A 17,198-nucleotide genomic window follows, 5' to 3' on the forward strand; every position below is an offset into this window, starting at 1 on the left:
GCTTGTGGGTTGCCTTTCCCAGTGAAAAATGGCCATCTCTTCTGTACCGTCCACCCTGCCCACTGCATTTTTTACAGTATTTTTAATTGAAGTCTGATACACATATGGAAAATGCACATATATAACTATACAGCCCAGTGAGATTTCATAAACTGAATGCATCTGTGTAGTCCACACTCACATCAAGAAACAGAACATTACTACCAGTGCCCCAGACAGCCCCTTTATGCTCCCTTCTAGTCACTTCCTTGACAAGGGTGACCAGTGTTCTCTCTTCTAGTTCTTCCTGGTTATTTTATATAAACAGAATCATCCATGTACTCCTTTGTGCCTGGCTTCTTTCAGTCAACATTACATTTGTGAAGTTGTACATGTTGTGACTAGTTGTTCGCTATCTGTGTGTGTACTTACTGATTATCTGTTCTACTGTTGACGGGCATTTCGCTGTTTCCAGTTTGGGGCTATTTAAATAGTGTTGCTCTGAGCATTCTTTTTCAGGGCTTGGAGTGCACATTTCTGTTGGGTATATTTCCAGGATGGGATTGCTGGGTCAGAGGGTACATTTATATTATTTTAATAGCTTGGAAACCAATTTTCCAAAGTGTTCATACCAGTTCACATTCCCTACAGGTGCTCCACCTTCTTGCCAACACTTGGATCTCTTCAGATTTGGGTTTTTTTTTTCTCATTTTTTCTTTCGGGCAGCATATTATAGTGATTTCATATTTTCAGTGGTCATATATTTTTTAAAATTATTTTTTCCTTTCTATCTAGCTATCTACCTAGTCAGTGCTCAATTCTGTGACAATTGGCAAATTAATAAGCTATTAAGATAGCTGAAACGAGACTGGTCCCAACTCAACATCTGGGGTGCAAAGGGAGAAGAAATAGGGCACTGCAGGACATACCTGAAGTATAAGACACAGCCTACCAAAACAAAAACAAAACAGAAGATAAAATACACTGGGGATTTAGGGGAGTCAGGAACTTGGCAAGAATAACTGAAAAAGATCTGGAACCAGAGTGGCTGACTAGATATTAGCAATGTAGTACCATAAATAAAAACGGAAACATGATACTACTCTCACCTATGGGAAACATTTTAAAAAGCTGACTACTTGTTCCTCAGAAGACCTTGAGAAAATGGACTTTGTGACACATTGAAGAAAGGGAAAATTGGATTAGCCACAAGGAAGTTATCCTTCTGGCCAGCAACAGTCATTAAGAAAGCAGAATATACAGCTCAGAGAGTTCCTCAGGCTTCTGCCCCCAAGGCTTGTCCTGTTTCTCTTCTGTTATGTCTGAGAAAGGAAGGTAGGAAAGGGTGTCCCCCTTCATCAGGGAAGTGGTTGCAGGCTTAAATTGTTAAGGTTTGTGAGTGATGAATAACATATTTGCGGGCACAGTTCCATCCCTGCCATGGAGCACATGAATTTTAAGCAGTGAGACCGCACAAGGGAGGGCATTCAGAACGAAGACACACAGATATCGACGTGCATTTCTTGACTAACAAACAACCTTTGGTGGGTGGAATCCTGTGCTGGCAGAGAAATCCACAGCCTTTTCTACCTCTAGTTTCTCAGAGGCAGGGTCCTTCCGGCCTCACGCTTCCCCTCAGCCTGATGCTGGCTCAGAGTCAGGCTGGGCTGCTCCACACCACAGCCCTAGGTGATGGCTGGGTCCCACCAGAAGTGCTCATCACATCCATCCAGCATCTGCTTCCGCATGGTGGGTAGCATGGGGAGGGGGCTGCTGTTTAACCAGGAGGACAGCTGCTTTCCCAGTCTCTTCTCTCAAGCTGCCCCTGCTCTTTCTTTTCCTTTTCCCACATGGGAGCAGAAGCCAAGAATAGCCTTTTTAGAAGCATCACTGATTGGCGTGAGGCAGAATGTGTCAGCCACATGGAGCCAAGCCTGGACTACAGCAGTTCTGTGGTATCTTTCCCTCCACATGAGGTGCTCTGAACAATCAGATGTTAAACCTTGGTTTCCTCATATTGCTTTGCCTCAGTTTCTTCAGCTGCAAAATGGAGATAATCCCCATTGGGCTATTTTGAGTTAAAGGTGTAAATACATCTAACGTCTTTACAGCAGTGTCCGGCATAGAGTAAATGCTCAGTGTTAGCTTTTGCATCATCGTTATCAGTTTTGAAGATGAAGTTCACAAATTAGAATTATCCCATTAGGATGTCTATTCTTAGGTGAAGAAAATGAAATGCAGAGAGTTGAAGTGACTTGCCCAAGGTCTCACAGCTCTATCATACCCATGAGTTAAACCATTCCTATACATCAAGGGTGGTTGGTCCTTGCAACATTATAAGTTCCCAGTGATTTATCTATTACTGTTATCCCATTTTACTGAACAGGACACAGAAGCAGAGAGAAACGTGAGACTTTTGCCTAAGGGTACACATGTTAGTGAGAAGCACAAGTGAACTTGAAACAAATCCAAAGCCCATGCCTTTTGCCACTCTGTCGGGCCTGGTGACTAGTTTGTGCTGAAGGGATAGTGTGGCCCAAGCAAAACCTTAAGAGTGCCCGTTGCCTCTGCCCTTCTGTGCATTTGATCATCATGAGAGGAACATGTGGCAGGTAGCTCACTGGTTGCAGAAGTATGGGAGACACATGGAAGAAACCCAGACCCAGCCCACAGGTTGCAATTTAGCCTGCCTAGATCTACTGAACCCCAGATGATCTGCAGACCCATCAGCATGAGAATACATGCTTATTGTTACAGCCACTGAGTTTGAGGGTACTTGGCCGTGCAGCATAATTGGGCAATAGATGAATAATACCTGACCTGTATTGAGTGTTTTCTGGGACTTGCGACTTGTAAGATACACATCTTGAATGGTGCTTCTTAAACTGTGACATGCATATATATGATGAGTCTGGGGCCCTTATAAAATGTAGATCCTGACTCAGTTGTTCTGGATGAGGCCTGAGATTCTAAGATCCCAGGAGATGCCGTTGCTGTTCCACGGAATGCACTCTGGGTGCAAAGGCAGAGCAGTCACCCCAAGCTTCTCATCTGTGTCTCCGAGCCACAGCTGCACCTGGTGAACATCGAGGCAGCAGATGGGTAAGGGAAGGACAGTCCCTGCCCTCCAATGAGAATTCTGGGTGGGTTTATAATACTGTGCACTCATAATGTCTGGCGTAGCCAGGAGATCAGCTCATATTAACATTTCCTCAACCCATTTCATGGGCTAAGGATTAGAATCACCTAATGAGATCTCCCCTTTTTTACTTTTTGTCCTTTCTACTTCCTGGAATTTGAAGGTTCATGGCAATAAAACTGGCGTCCAATTCGGGGCGCCTGGGTGGCTCAGTCGGTTAAGCATCTGACTTTGGCTCAGGTCATGATCTCGCGGTCCGTGGGTTCAAGCCCCGCGTCGGGCTCTGTGCTGATGGCTCAGAGCCTGGAGCCTGTTTCAGATTCTGTGTCTCCGTCTTTCTCTGACCCTCCCCTGTCCATGGTCTCTCTCTGTCTCAAAAATAAATAAATGTTAAAAAAAAAAAAAAAACTGGCGTCCAATTCATTTGGGGGTCATAACCAATACCAGATTTCTAAGTCACAATGTAACTGAGTCCCCAGGCAAGAGATACCAAGTCTATTTCTGGTTTTCTTAAACTCTAGTCAGGGAAGGCCTGGGACAAGAAGATGAGGGGAGTGATGGACAGAAGCTTATGGAGGAAACTGAGTCTTCTGCTGGGACATCTTTCCAACCTGTTTTTCTGTCCAGCACCTAACTTTCCCTCTACCACCGTCACCTGGAGAATTGAGCCCCATGAAATTTCCATACTTTGGGCATCCTGGAAAAATAGGAGAATTCTCTGCAAAAAGAGAATCTCTTCTCTTCTTCCTTCCATTTTTCATAATACAATTGAGTCTTGAACAACAGGGGTCTGAATTGCATGAGTCCACTTATGTGGATTCTTATTGGTTTTGTTGATAAATACAGTATAGTTCTGTAAATGTATTTTCTCTTCCTTATGATTTGCTTAATAACATTTTCTTTTCTCTAGCTTGATTATAAGAATACAGTGTATAATATGTATAACATACAAAATATGTGTTAAGCAACTGTTTATGTTATCAGTAAGGCTTCTGGTCAACAGTAGCCTATTGGATGTTAAGTTTATGGGGAGTCAAAGTTATTCGTGGATTTTTGACTGCATTGTTCGAGAATCAGTTGTATATTGCAGAACACAGTCTACAAATGGTTTAACTGTAAGAGGATCTCTTCCTGAGACTCAACGTCCAAATTCTCTGAAGTTTTCCAGTGGCATCCGTGGATCGTTACAGATCCCAAACATGTTATGTGAGTGCCTTAAAAAGATTGCCACAATTTCCTAATTAAGCTAAACATACACCTATCGTATGACCCAACCATTCTGCTAAGTATTCACACAGGAGAAATGAAAGCATATGTCCATGCAAAGACTTATACCTGAATATTCATAGCATCTTTATTTTAATAGGCCCAAATTGGAAACAGCCTAAATGTGCTTTAGTGGATGAGTGGATAAGCATGTTGTATGCATACAGTGCAATACTAATTGGCAATAAAAAGGATCAAACACTTTATACATAAAACATGGATGATTCTCAAAGTCATTATGGTGAGCAAAGAAGCTTGTTGTACTGTAAATTCTGTATGATGTTAGTTACATAAAAATCTAGGAAATGCAAAAGCTATAGTGACAGAAGGCAGCTCAGTGGCCCGGAGATTGCTGGAGAATGAAGGAAGAAGCACAAAGAAACTTTCAGAGATGATAGATTTATTCATTATCTTGATAGCAGTGCTGGTTTGACAGGTGTCAAAGCCCACTGGATTGTTCACTTTAAATATGCATGGTTCCCTTTATGTCAATTACACCTCAATAAAGCTCTGTTTTTAAAAATAATAACACAACTGCCACTTTTCCCTCTATCTTCTTCCCACTGCTATCTCCAAGAGGCAGTTGGGAGCCAAGGCATGTTTTTCATTTGTTTCATTGGCATGGGCATGGATATTCTATCTAGATGCCTTTGGGAGTAAGTTAACACCTGGGGGGCTTATGGCATCATTTCCAGCTTCCCTGGATCCTTCATATAGATTCTAACCACATCTTGTTATTTTTGAAAATAGAGATGTGGTGTCTGGCAGGAAGTGGCCTATTGCATTCACAGACTACCTTCCTTTTTCCAGGTCACTTATGTGAACATCTGGGGATTGGAGCGCCCCAAACCGTGAGTCTGGCAGCCCAGGGTCCCAAACTTGAAGACAGGCCCTGCAGCACTGTCTCTGCCAGGGGGTAAAGGGGTACTGCTCTGTTACAGAGGTATATCAGTCCCAGACAGTGCTCTATGCAAGATGACTTGGTTTACTAAAGTGTGCATGGGTCAGACCAAGAGGAAGAAGGAGTAATTAATCCACTGTTTTTATATCTACTCAGTTTACAGAAACAACTTTTCAGTGACACATGCCGGTCAGTGCTTGGGGAGTTGATGAAGCTACATTTATCAAGGCATCTGGGCCTCTGCCTTTTTAAGGCATTAGATGACAATCCCATATATCTTTGAGGACTTTCTATTGTTGCTCACTCTCCTACCTAAAATAGCACACAAGCACAGAATCAGGCTCTCAGGAGAGAAAAGACCAGTTATCTCTTTATACACCAGCAATTTGAGGGTTTGCCCAGGCCTGATCTTTCCCATTCCTACAATTTTGGAATTCCCTCTGTTCCCAGCTGCTCTGGGAGGGCATAGCATGGCCTGATTCTGTTGCTGCCCATAGCATGTGCCTTTCTGAGACTAACAGGCCTCAACCTTGTTAATGATGGCAAGAAGCAGCAGGTGCCTCATGGAAACTCTGCCCCATAGCTTTCCTATACCATCACTATCTAGAAAAGTGGTCACTATCCCCATGCCTAATGTGTAAGTAGTGCTTCATTTAGTTTGGGTTCTCCCACAAGGAAACTCTGAGACAAAGAGCAAGTAGTATATTTGGGAGATGATCCCAGAAAGCTTTGGTAGGGGAAAAGGAAAGAAGGCAGAGAAGGGAGAAGCCATAAAGTTATGTTATCAAGACAATGACCACAGTGGGCAGTGAGTGTTTAGTTCCAAGAGGAACACTGGCCACTAGCATATTGACTTTATTAGCATTGTATTTCATCTAAAATATGGACTCATCAGCCACAGAAAGAAGGAAATTAAATTTTATCTTTTATGTTCATGGCTTCTTATGAAGTTCTTACTGAAGTGGAGCACAGAAAAGATTTAAATAAAATGCAAAATGAGATCTGTTTCTTAATATCATACTCCTCCATTACTTCATAAACTCACTGCATATAATCTGGGCATTAAAATGACACCCCTAACTCATCCTCTGAAGAATCTTCTGTCCTTTAGGAAATGAATACAGAGGGATACCCTAGCTGTCACTGAAGACAGAAGCTTCATCACCATCCTTTTTTTTTTTTTTTTTTATAGATTAAAAAATCCTGAGCCAAGGTTTGCAGAAGATGTTCTCAGAAGATGAAAGAGAAATGAGAGGACCACAGAAACCATTAAAATGCTATAAAATAAGACCAATGCAAACAAGTTGAAAAAAAGATTGAGATAATCAAATCTGGAGAAGACAGAGAAACTATTAAATAATAGACTTCAAATCCTACATGAGATGGTTTTTGAAAAGTTAATGAATAGTGGGGAAAAAAGGCAAACATGAAATAAAGATGTAGCATAAAAGATTCAAAGGACACATCAGAGGGAAAATATTGTGACACTGAGGGTTTTTAAAAGACACAGAATATGGTGGGATTCTTTCCTTTGGAAGCTTTAAAACCAAAATAGATTCTTCTTTACTGAATGGATAGTTCTCATGACTTCAAAGATGAATGATCAAGACTCAAAGATCAATGCCTTTTAGAATATAGCTGGCAAAGAAAGAACAAAGGGGCTACACAAACAATAAAACTTCCTTTTGGTTTGTATACAGGAAAATTAAATTAAGAAATAAAATTATAGTGTTTCAGTTCAAGGTGGCAGATCAGGCATTTTCATTTACTTCTTTTCCCTCTCCAAATTCTACTGAAAAGGCAGCTGAAATACAAATAAGTAAATAAATCCAGAACAGACGTGTAAAGCAGAGAAGTTTCACCTACAGAAGAAGGAATGATTTCTAGCTGACATGAAATAAATTGTATCCAACTGAAAGTGAAACACTAAAGGAGTTGAGAAAAAGTGAGTTTCTTTAGAGGAATTCTTATAATAATATCAAGAATAGAAGCTGTGTCAGTTGTACTACTAGGTATTTACTCACATGACATGAAAATATATGTTCACAGAAAGGCCTGTACAAGAATGTTACCATGGTCTTTTAAAAAAATATATCCAACGCATGGGAAATGATCAAAATGTTTACCAATGGGGGGGATAGAGAAATAAATTATGATATAGTTATACAATGGAATACAACTCACCAATAAAAAAGAGAAATCTACTGATACACACACCAATACAAAAAAATCCCAAAAACATGTTGAGCAAAAGAAGCCAGAGACACACACACAAAATTGCACACCTGTGATGCCATCTACATGAAGATCTGGAACAGGCAAACTAATTGTGATGAGAGGAGTCAGACCCTGGTTGCCTCTGGGAGGAATGAACTGCCAATAAAGATTCACAAGAAGGCTTTCTGGGATGATGCAGACATTCTATATCCTAATTTTGATGGTGGCTACATGGGCATATACAATCGTCAACAATGGAACTGAACTTTTAAGATTATTTTATTGTATGTAAATTATTCATTACTTTTAAAAACTTAAAAAATTCTAAGAGAGAGAAAAAAGAGAGTAAAAAGGAAGAGGAAAAGGAAAGGAGGGGAGAAGAAGGAGGGAAGAGAAGAGAAGAGGCAAGGATATAGAAGTTAGAAAAAGGTGAGGACAGGAAACTGATTAAAGAGTGGATAAGCAAGGAGATTACTCAAGAAATGTTCTCACGACGAAGACAAACTTGGGGCTTCAGATTTAAAGGGTCCACTGAGTGCCAACCAGAACAAACTACTAAAGTCTTAAATCTAAACACAACATGATGACATTTCTGAACATTATGAATAAGTGAAAAATCCTAAAAGCTTCTAGTTTAAAAAAATAGCCAGCTACAAAGACATAGCATCCGATTTTGAATGAAACATGAGCTGATGTAATAAAATTGGATTTTATCTTCAAAATTCTGAGGGAAACAATATGGAACACGGCCAACTGCCAAATTAGCATGTAAGTGTGAGAACCAAATAAAGATATGTTAAAAAATTTAGGATCTCAGAGAGTTTAGCCTTTGATAAAACCTTCCTAAAATAACTTTTTGAGAATGTTTTCCAACAAAATAAAAGATGAAAATATGAGATTCAAGTAGCAGCAACAGCCAGTAAAGAAATAAGTAAATTTTATAGTTATGTCTAGATAATTATTAGAAACATAAATGAAACTGCTAAGAAATTATTCCTAAGAGTTATAATGAAAAAGAAAGAAAGGAAGAAAGAAAGAAAGAAAGAAAGAAAGAAAGAAAGAAAGAAAGAAGAAAAAAGAAATAGAAAGAAGAATAATTTAGCCTAAATATTCAGATAATATGATTAAAAGCTGAGAGATACACAGGACACAGAGAGAAACAGAATATCAGAATCTTGTTTTTGGAGGCTTTAGGTCATAAATATGGATTGATTCTCAGCACTGATAAAAAGTGTAAGTTCAAATCTGTTAAAATGTTGAGAATAACAGCAATAGAACACTTTCAATACTTGAGGAAAAATGAACAAAGTAAATAGTATTTAAGTACTTATTGAATGTTTAAGTGCTAAGCTCTGATAAATTACTTAGTATGCATTCAGTGTTTTAATTTTTACAACAGCACCAGGAAATAGCTATTATATATATAATTTACAGATGAGGAAATTAATATAAAGGCTAAGTCTCTTGCCAAAGGTTACACAGATAAATTGGAGAGTAAGAGGCAAAATGGAAAAAATTGTGGAAATTTGAAAATACTACACAAAATGGGAAAAATATCTTCAAATCTATCAGTAATCACAACAAATATAAATGAGTTAAATTCATCGATGTGTTGCATGGAAACAGAAAATTGAGCTATCAGTTATTAATAAGAGAGCTATTTAAATAAAAAAAAAAGTTAGACAATGTTTTAAAGGTTGGAAAAGGACATTCGACAAATCTCAAAAGAAAAAGAAATAAAACAAGAGTTGCAACATTAATATCAGACAAAAAAGTATTCAAGACAAAAGTCAATAAAATGATAAATAAGGAATTTCATCTTGATAAAATATAACCACCAAAAAAGGTTATTTTATGTCCTAACACCATGGATTCGAGACAAGTAAAGCAAAAATTAATGGGATAATGAGAGACAGAAAAATCAACAACAGTAGGATAAAAGTGAAATTAATTTTCTTGAGAAATCAGTAAAATAGCGGACAGTAAATAAATCAAGTTGGAGGGTTTTCAAAATATAATCAACAATCTTGATCTGATAGGTTTTATAAAGAGATCCAAGAGTGTGCATCATAAAACATAAAGAATATACAGTTATGAAATATTTGCAAAATATGCTTGTACTATGTATAAACTTTATAGTGATAAAGTATAATTTATCAGTTTATAAAAATATATAATTTTCTGGGAAAACATAATTTATCAAAATTGACTCAAGAAAATTTATATTATCTGAATAGACTACTAGCCATGGATTAACATGGAATGATAATCAGTAATCTCAAGCAAAGAGGTACCAAGCCTAAAAGCACTTATGAATGAATTCTAACAACCTCATAAGAAAGAGATGATTATTATTTAAAGTGCTAAAGGGAAAAAAAAAATGAAGATTTTAACCTCATCCCATGGAACTCTAATGATACACTATTGAAATGGATACTGCTAGCTTTCATGCTCGCACCAAGAAAACTGTAAGCATATATTTCTATAACTTTCCTATATTCTAGAACTAACAAATTGGAGAATAAACAACAAAAAATAAAACCCTATCCACAATAGGAAACAAACCTAGGTATGATAGGACAAGTGGCTATTCACTTGGACAAAAACCAAAGTTGTATCTTCATCTTAAACCTTAAACCCACAAATAACTTCAAAGCAGACTCTTGTTCTAAACAACAGCAGCCAACAACAATAAGGAACTGTAAAACTGTTAGAACAAAATATATTTAAAGATTCTGACAATCTTTATTTGAGGAACCTTTTTGTAAGTAAAGCAAGACAACCGAAAATCATAAAAGGATTCAGAGTTGATTACATTCAAAACAGAAAGTTTTTTGGGGCACCTGGGTGGCTCAGTGAGTTAAGCATCAGACTTTTGCTCAGGTCATGATCTCATGGTTTGTGAGTTTGGGCCCTGCGCTGGGCTCTGTTCTGACAGCTCAGAGCCTGCTTCAGATTCTGTGTCTCCCTCTCTCTCTCCCTCTCCCCCTCCCCGATTCATGCTCTGTTTCTCTCTCTCTCAAAAATAAATAAGACATTACAAAAAATAAATAAAGTAGAAAGTTTTTCATGACCAAAGGCAGCATAAACAATATTAAAAGGTGAGTGCAAGATTGGTCTAAACATTTACAAAGCATATGAGACAAAAAATGAATATGGTAGATATTTGCAAACATAGCCACAGTAATTTCTCCCATTGCTATACACACATTCCTTTGCAATATTACTTTTCTGGTCCTCCAATCAAGAGGAGTCTATTCCCTGTGCCCTAGACTCTGAGCTGGCCCAGTGATTTATTTGGCTCATAGAATGTAGCTGAAGTTGTACAAGTTCTTCAAGAGGCTTTGCAACTTCTGCTTTTACTCTCTTGCTGCTCTAAGTCCACCACGTCAGGCTCTGTGGGCTAGGTTCCTTGAAGATGAAAGACTCTGTGGAGACAGAGCCTAGGTGACAGCCAGCATCATCCATCAGACATATGAGTGAGGTCATCCTGGACTATCAAGCTCATGTCAAGCGAACACTAGGCTAGAGCCACATGAGTAATTCCAGGTGAGATCAGCAGAAGAACCACCCAGCTGAGCCTGGAGCAAGTTTTCTTGATGAGCTAACAAAATAATGGTTGTTTCTAGCCACTAAATATTGGGGTAGTTTGTTATGTAGTAATAGCTAAGTGGGACAGTCATCCATAATTTATAAAGAATTCCAGGGAGAAGAGCCACCAGCCTGTCTGGATAATGGGAAGGCAAGCCATGAAACAAGAAATACAATGGCTGTTGACTTGAATCAGAGCTGGGAGTCTTTCTGCTGAATAGGAACAAGAACTTGGGCTCCAGTATCAGCCTGCCTGGTTCTGAAGCTCGGCCCTGTCCCCATCACAGCTGTGTGGCCTTGGGCAAGTTACTCAAATCTCTCCAGGCCTCAGTTTCCTCATCTATAAAATGAGTATACAAAGACTCAAATTCTCTGTCAATCCCACAGAATCATTGTAGGAAACGTACTTGTATTAAATACAAATAAATGTTGCTTTTGCTTCTACTGCTATAAATGGCTCTGATGACCTCTTCAGTACCAGAAGCTAAGTTGTTTTACTGAAGGCAAGTAGAGTGATAAAGGGAGAAAGAGCTCATAAAGACAGTAGTTAGGAGATAGAGAACAAAGACACTAAGTTACATTTCAGAGTTTGGGTTGCTTTAATGGCATTGTAAAAATAATCAATTTGATGGTTTATAATACTTGCTTATATCTCACTGTCTTAATAAATTCTAACTTTCCTATTAAAATCTGTAGAAATTTATGGTTTTAAATCTGACTGAGATTCAGTAGAGAGGTAGTCATGTGAATTTCAAATAAAAGAAATATAATAATAGTTGTTATTATTGCCTGGGGATTCTATATTTTGGGATGTTCTATCTTCCAGACTGCTTTTATTATATACCATTGTTTTCTGACTATTATTAAAGACCTCAAAGAACTAGTCTGCGTCTCTGAACATGAGACACTTATTTCAATGAAGAGCTTAGATTTCATTCAAAAGTGAAAAAAGTTAATGTTTCTCTACATTTTTATGCAGCTGTTGCAGACAACCAGACAATTTCTTATCAGATATTTTTAAATATTCAAAATGGTGTGACGACTAACATCATTGGTTTCATGAGCCACTTGAAATACAGTGCTTCTAGGTGGGCAACCTTGGACAAGTTACCTAACCTCAGTTCTTTTAGTTGAATCAAGAATAATGATAGTGCCTGATTCACAAGACTTTTGTTGATATATGTAAACTGCTAAGGACAGTGCCTGACACATAAAAGACACTTGAGAAATCTTAGTCATGATTGTTGTTATTCTTACTACTATTTTATTGGGTGTCCTTAATAATGTCAAAACAACCAGATCTTAAATAAGGGAGTATCTCTTCTTAAATGACCCCAAAGATATTACAGTTTGGGTAAATAAACGAACCATGTTTATTTCTCACTCCAACCTCATATTTTAGAATATTTTAAGCAGAAATAACAAGAACAATCATGTAGTCTAGGGACTGATTAACTTCCTGGTTACAAAGAATGAATTTAGCAGCTTAAAATATCACAGAACCAACACATTTAAATGGATTTTGAGATGGGTTACACATGTCCAGTAAACAGAAAGAATATAGTGTCTGCAGTTTTGTTTTTAAATACACCTGCTACTAGTGAATTCAGTGTCCTGGGCTGAAAACAATAACCTAAATGTTTTTTGCAGACCTCCTCACTTGGTGGGACATATTCTCTCTCTCTCCATTTGAATGGTAAGATCTTTGGAGAGCCAGAGAAATAACTTTAGTCAGGAAGAATATAAAACTTTTATAATAACAAATTACAAAAGAGAGTAAAATTATGAACCAAACTGTTAAACTCATCATTCTGCCTGGATAAGTGCATTGAGTGGACAGAATAATCAAACACTATTGCAACATAAGCTGAAGCTGGTGGATTAGCAGCTGCTTGGGACCCAAGATACTCCTAGGAGCATTACTCCTTCTAAATCCCCCATTTCTTTTGCCCTCTTGGGGAACTTCTTCAGCCAAAGGCCCCTTTGAGAATTTAATCCACTTCCCCTTTGCAGCTGCCACTTCCACCAGCTGCTTCTCTCATTACCTTACTGTTCAGGCAGAAAAGGCCAACCCCAGGTTATTCTAATGATAGCAAACACCTCATAAAGAAATCTGCCAAATTTACTTTTCCATAGAACATCATTTTTATAGCTTTTCATGAGTCCATGAGGAAAGAAAGCATCATGTATAAAATATGACTTCCAGAAATCTTGAAGATATTAAGAATTATGCCGGCAGTCGTAGACTGGTGGGTGTCGCACCATCTACAGAATGGGAGTGTCTTCCATTTCCCCAAAGGAATCCGGTAAGTCTGTCACTGTACCTGTTTGCCCACAGAAGACAGGCAGGCCCCACAAATTTAGAACATCTTCAGAGATGCCCCAAATTAAAATTTCTTTTTAATGGGTATTTATTTCGAGAGAGAGACAGAGAAAGAGAGAGAGAGAGAGAGAGAGAGAGAATGTAAGGGAGGGGCACAGAGAGAGGGATACACAGAATCTGAAGCAGGCTCCAGGCTCCAAGCTGTCAGCACAGAGCCCTATGCTGGGCTTGAACTCACAAACTGAGAGATCATGATCTCAGCTGAAGTTGGTCGACCAACCCAGAATGAGCTACCCAGGCGCCCCAGAAATGTCCCAAATTTAAAAGAACTGTAGGCTCTGGGTGTATTCTTTTCCATTCCTGGTTTTGTATTTGTATGCAAGGATCACCTTGCTTTAGTCTATAACATCCTGGCAGAGAGAAAACTTGGTATAAGTAATCAAGAGTTTGGAATGCATGAAAACTGGCTAGTTTCCTAATCTCTCTGTGCCTTAGTTTTTGCATTTGTAAAGGGGGCATATTAACAGTATAGTACCTCATTAAATCAATGAAATTCTGTAAAGCACTTAATACAGTGGCACACAGGCACATAGCAAGCACTACAGAAATATTTAAGTGAATTCTCTAACCATTTTTTTTCACAAAAATTACATTAAAAAGTACATTAGCAGGGGCAATGGTTGTAAAGTCCTTTGGGAACAATGAATACTACTTATCTCCACACTGCAGAGCAAAGAGTTTAAAAGAGCTGGTTTGAGGAAGAGATTTTAGGAGGCAGAAAATTACCGAGGCTTCCTGGGAAAATCCTTGCTGACTTCTACCCATGCTCCAAGTTGACAGTTGTAACACTCAAGGAAAAACGCTTTCCAGGGCAGTGACAAGAAATCTATACCTGAGCAATCCTTTATTCGGAAAACATAATTAACCTTGTGTCTGGAGCCCCCTCACTTCTCCCCAAAGGCGACCCCCTCTCCAGCCTTGGAGCGCAACGGATGCTCAGAATCTCATTCCTAAAGCGACCCACAACAGGGGCAGAACGCTGACAGTCTTTACTATATTTTTAAAAGCCCCAGGTGACTCGGGCCCCAAGCACGACAGGTGGCTTGACTCCGCCCCCTCCGCAAGGCTGGGGAGGGACGTGGGAGGCACGTGGACCGCGCGGGAAAACAGGGTGTCTGGCCATTTTCCTCCGGGACATTATTTCCTGACCCTTGGCGATGCTTTCTGAAGGGGCAGACTCCCTGGGGTTCTTTCTCCCAAACCCAGTTTGGGGGTATTACCCTATAGTTAAGAGTCTCCTGCCGTTCCCCTCACCCCCCAGAGTGACATTACTCAGCCACTAAAGGGCAATCAAAGATTGTCAGCACCCCAAAAGAAACACATACCAAGCCGCCCATCCCAAGCCTCGCACCCCCAGGTACCTGACCTGTGAAAAACCTGGAGGACAGCATCTACCAGACCTCAATACGGGGTTCAGTCTCCAGGCACGCAACCCCACTCCGTCTCTGCCTAAGGCAGGTTGTCCCCGCAAGACCGTTGGTCTTTGGTGGGGCGGGGGACCCGCCCCCTCGCATCCAGCCTGCGCTTGCTCAGCACCCTGCCACCCGGTCCCCGCTGCCACGCGCGCCCCTCTCTGGCGGCGCACTCACCTGCAGCTGCGTCCGGCTGGCGTTGCCCGCGGCCGCGTCCGGCCCGTCAGCGGCTCCCGAACCGCGCAGCACTGTGATGTGCAGCGTGAGCAGCAGCAGCCCCAGCAGCAGCAACAGCTCGGCCGCCAGACGCACCATCCTCTTGAGGCGCGCGGCTTTAGGACCCGGCGCGGCGGGCGGCGGCGGCGGCGGCGCCGGGGGAGGCGGAGTTGGAGCCCGGGAGCCCGGCAGCGCGGCTCCCGCCTCGGCCCCCGCTGGGCCCCCGCTCCCCGGGCCCGCGGGGCTGGCGCTGGGCTCAGCGGGGCGCGCCGGGCCGGGGGAGCAGGAGCCGCCGCCGCCGCCGCCGCCGCCGCCGCCGCCGCCGCCGCCGCCGCCGACCACGGCGGAGCCACGGCGGGGCCGGGGGCGTCCAAGCCGGCTGCGGAGCAAACCCCGGCGCTCCCCGGCGGCGGCGGCGGGGACGGGGGGCTGCCCGGGACCCGGGCCGGGCCGGGGACCACCCTGCGGGCAGGGGGTAGCGGGGGCGGCGGCGGGGCAGGCGCAGCCGAGCCCCCGAGCGCACATGGGCGCCCCAGATGTGGCCGCGGCGCCGCAGCTGGAGCGGGAGCGGCCGCCAGAGGAGCGCGGGGAGCAGGAGGAGGAGGAGGAGAAGGAGGAGGAGGAGAATGAGGAGGAGGGCTTCAGTGGCGGCCCGGAGTTACCTCCACGCTTGGCTCCCCCGCCCTTGCCGCCCGGAGCCACTCACCCGACGAGCCACCTCCCCTCCTCCCCGCGCTCCTTCGGGCCGCGGGCCGCGCCGCCCCGCCGCCGAGTCCTAGGGTGAGCCGGCTCCAGATGGGGACCCCGGGTACACGGGGGCTGTCACAGTTTGGAGGTGACCCGGGCGCCGCTCCGGGGTCGGCGTCCGCCTGCCGGGCTGCGCCAAGTGCGCGCACTGCTGCCGAGGTCGCTGTGGCCGCCGAGGGCAGAGCCTTGTGCGTACTGAGGCTCGGGGCTGTGGGTGGGTGGGGTGCCTGGGCGAGTTTAGAAACCTTTATTGACAAAGTGGAGTTGGGAGTTGTGGTGGTGGAGAATGGAGGGGGCTCAGGGCAAGCCAGGTGTCTGCGACTGTGCGCCCCTTGCTGAAGCTGGCGTGCGTGTGTACCAGGGGAATGATAAAGTGTAGTTCCAGAAGGGTCTTGACACTTGCTCCTGGATGGTGGGCCTCCGCTCCCTGAGCAGCGCTGCTCACGCGCCCGTGGCGCCTGGTAGAGCCTGGAAAGGGAGGCGAGTCGGATTCGCTAGGTGTCGGTCCGGTGGAGCGCGCAGGTGGCGCGGTGGGAAGCTTCAGGGCTTGGCTCGGGCTCGCAGTACGTAGGTGGGGCACTGGGGATCAATCTCAGCTCAGGCAGTCACGGGTCGAGGGGCTCATCCCGGAGGCGCTGCTCCCGGAGGGGACCTAGGGGCTGGCGTCGCACAGCCGCCGCTCCTGGGCCACCGCCTCATGACCGCGCTGCAGCCTCCGGCTCCCGCGCGCGGCTCATGCCGTGCTGGGGGCAGCCGGCGAGTGGAAAGGCTCCGGGGTCGAGCAGAGAGCGCGGAGCTTGGACTCGAGCGCAAGAGCAAACTGGGTCCGATGGTAGGCTTGGATCACCGCAGTGGCACCGCGCGTTCCCCTCTCTTTTGATCTTGCTCAGGATCCCGCCTTCCCAAAGTAGCTCAGAGTGGTGAGCGCGCTGTAAGACTGGGGCCTTTTATACTGCACTTCCTCCGCCTCCTACCGGGTTTCCTCCCTGCCTCCTTCCTTGTGCCCGCCCAGCCAGTCCCTCCCCGTGTGCGGAGCCCTCAGCCTAGGCGTTCACACAATTCATTTCGCAAATTTCCAAGCCTACCTAGCCTTTAGGATTCCAGTGCTCCGGGGATGAACCTTCCGTAGTTCCCTTGGTGGTTGAAATTAAATAAGCAAAACTTTTTCGCCGGCCCGTCCCCCCGCCCACCCACCCCCAACCCCGTTTCTGCCCTCCTCCTCCCGGTCCTACGAACTGAAGATTCTTAAGTCAACTACCTTCGGAGTTCACATCTTTACGCAAGGCATCTCAGCTGAGTCTAACCCAAATTAAGACAAGAAACACTTCACCATTCCGAAAGTTTCTC

The 17,198-nt window shown here is 43.2% G+C and overlaps 1 protein-coding gene across 1 annotated transcript in view; it reads right to left on the reverse strand.

Annotated features, from left to right (window-relative positions):
* The window catches only part of ISM1 (isthmin 1), a 73,414-nt gene extending 56,635 nt beyond the window's left edge, over positions 1–16,779 (reverse strand). The window contains exon 1 of the mRNA XM_025932443.2: positions 15,066–16,779. Within this exon, the coding sequence (XP_025788228.2) occupies positions 15,066–15,629 (564 nt within the window). The 5' untranslated portion in view covers positions 15,630–16,779. The remainder of the gene's footprint in view (positions 1–15,065) is intronic.
* Between the last annotated feature and the right edge of the window lie 419 nt (positions 16,780–17,198).

Source organism: Puma concolor, chromosome A3, assembly GCF_028749965.1.
Source record: "Puma concolor isolate L17-30 chromosome A3, mPumCon1.1.hap2, whole genome shotgun sequence".
NCBI classification, from domain to species: domain Eukaryota; kingdom Metazoa; phylum Chordata; class Mammalia; order Carnivora; family Felidae; genus Puma; species Puma concolor.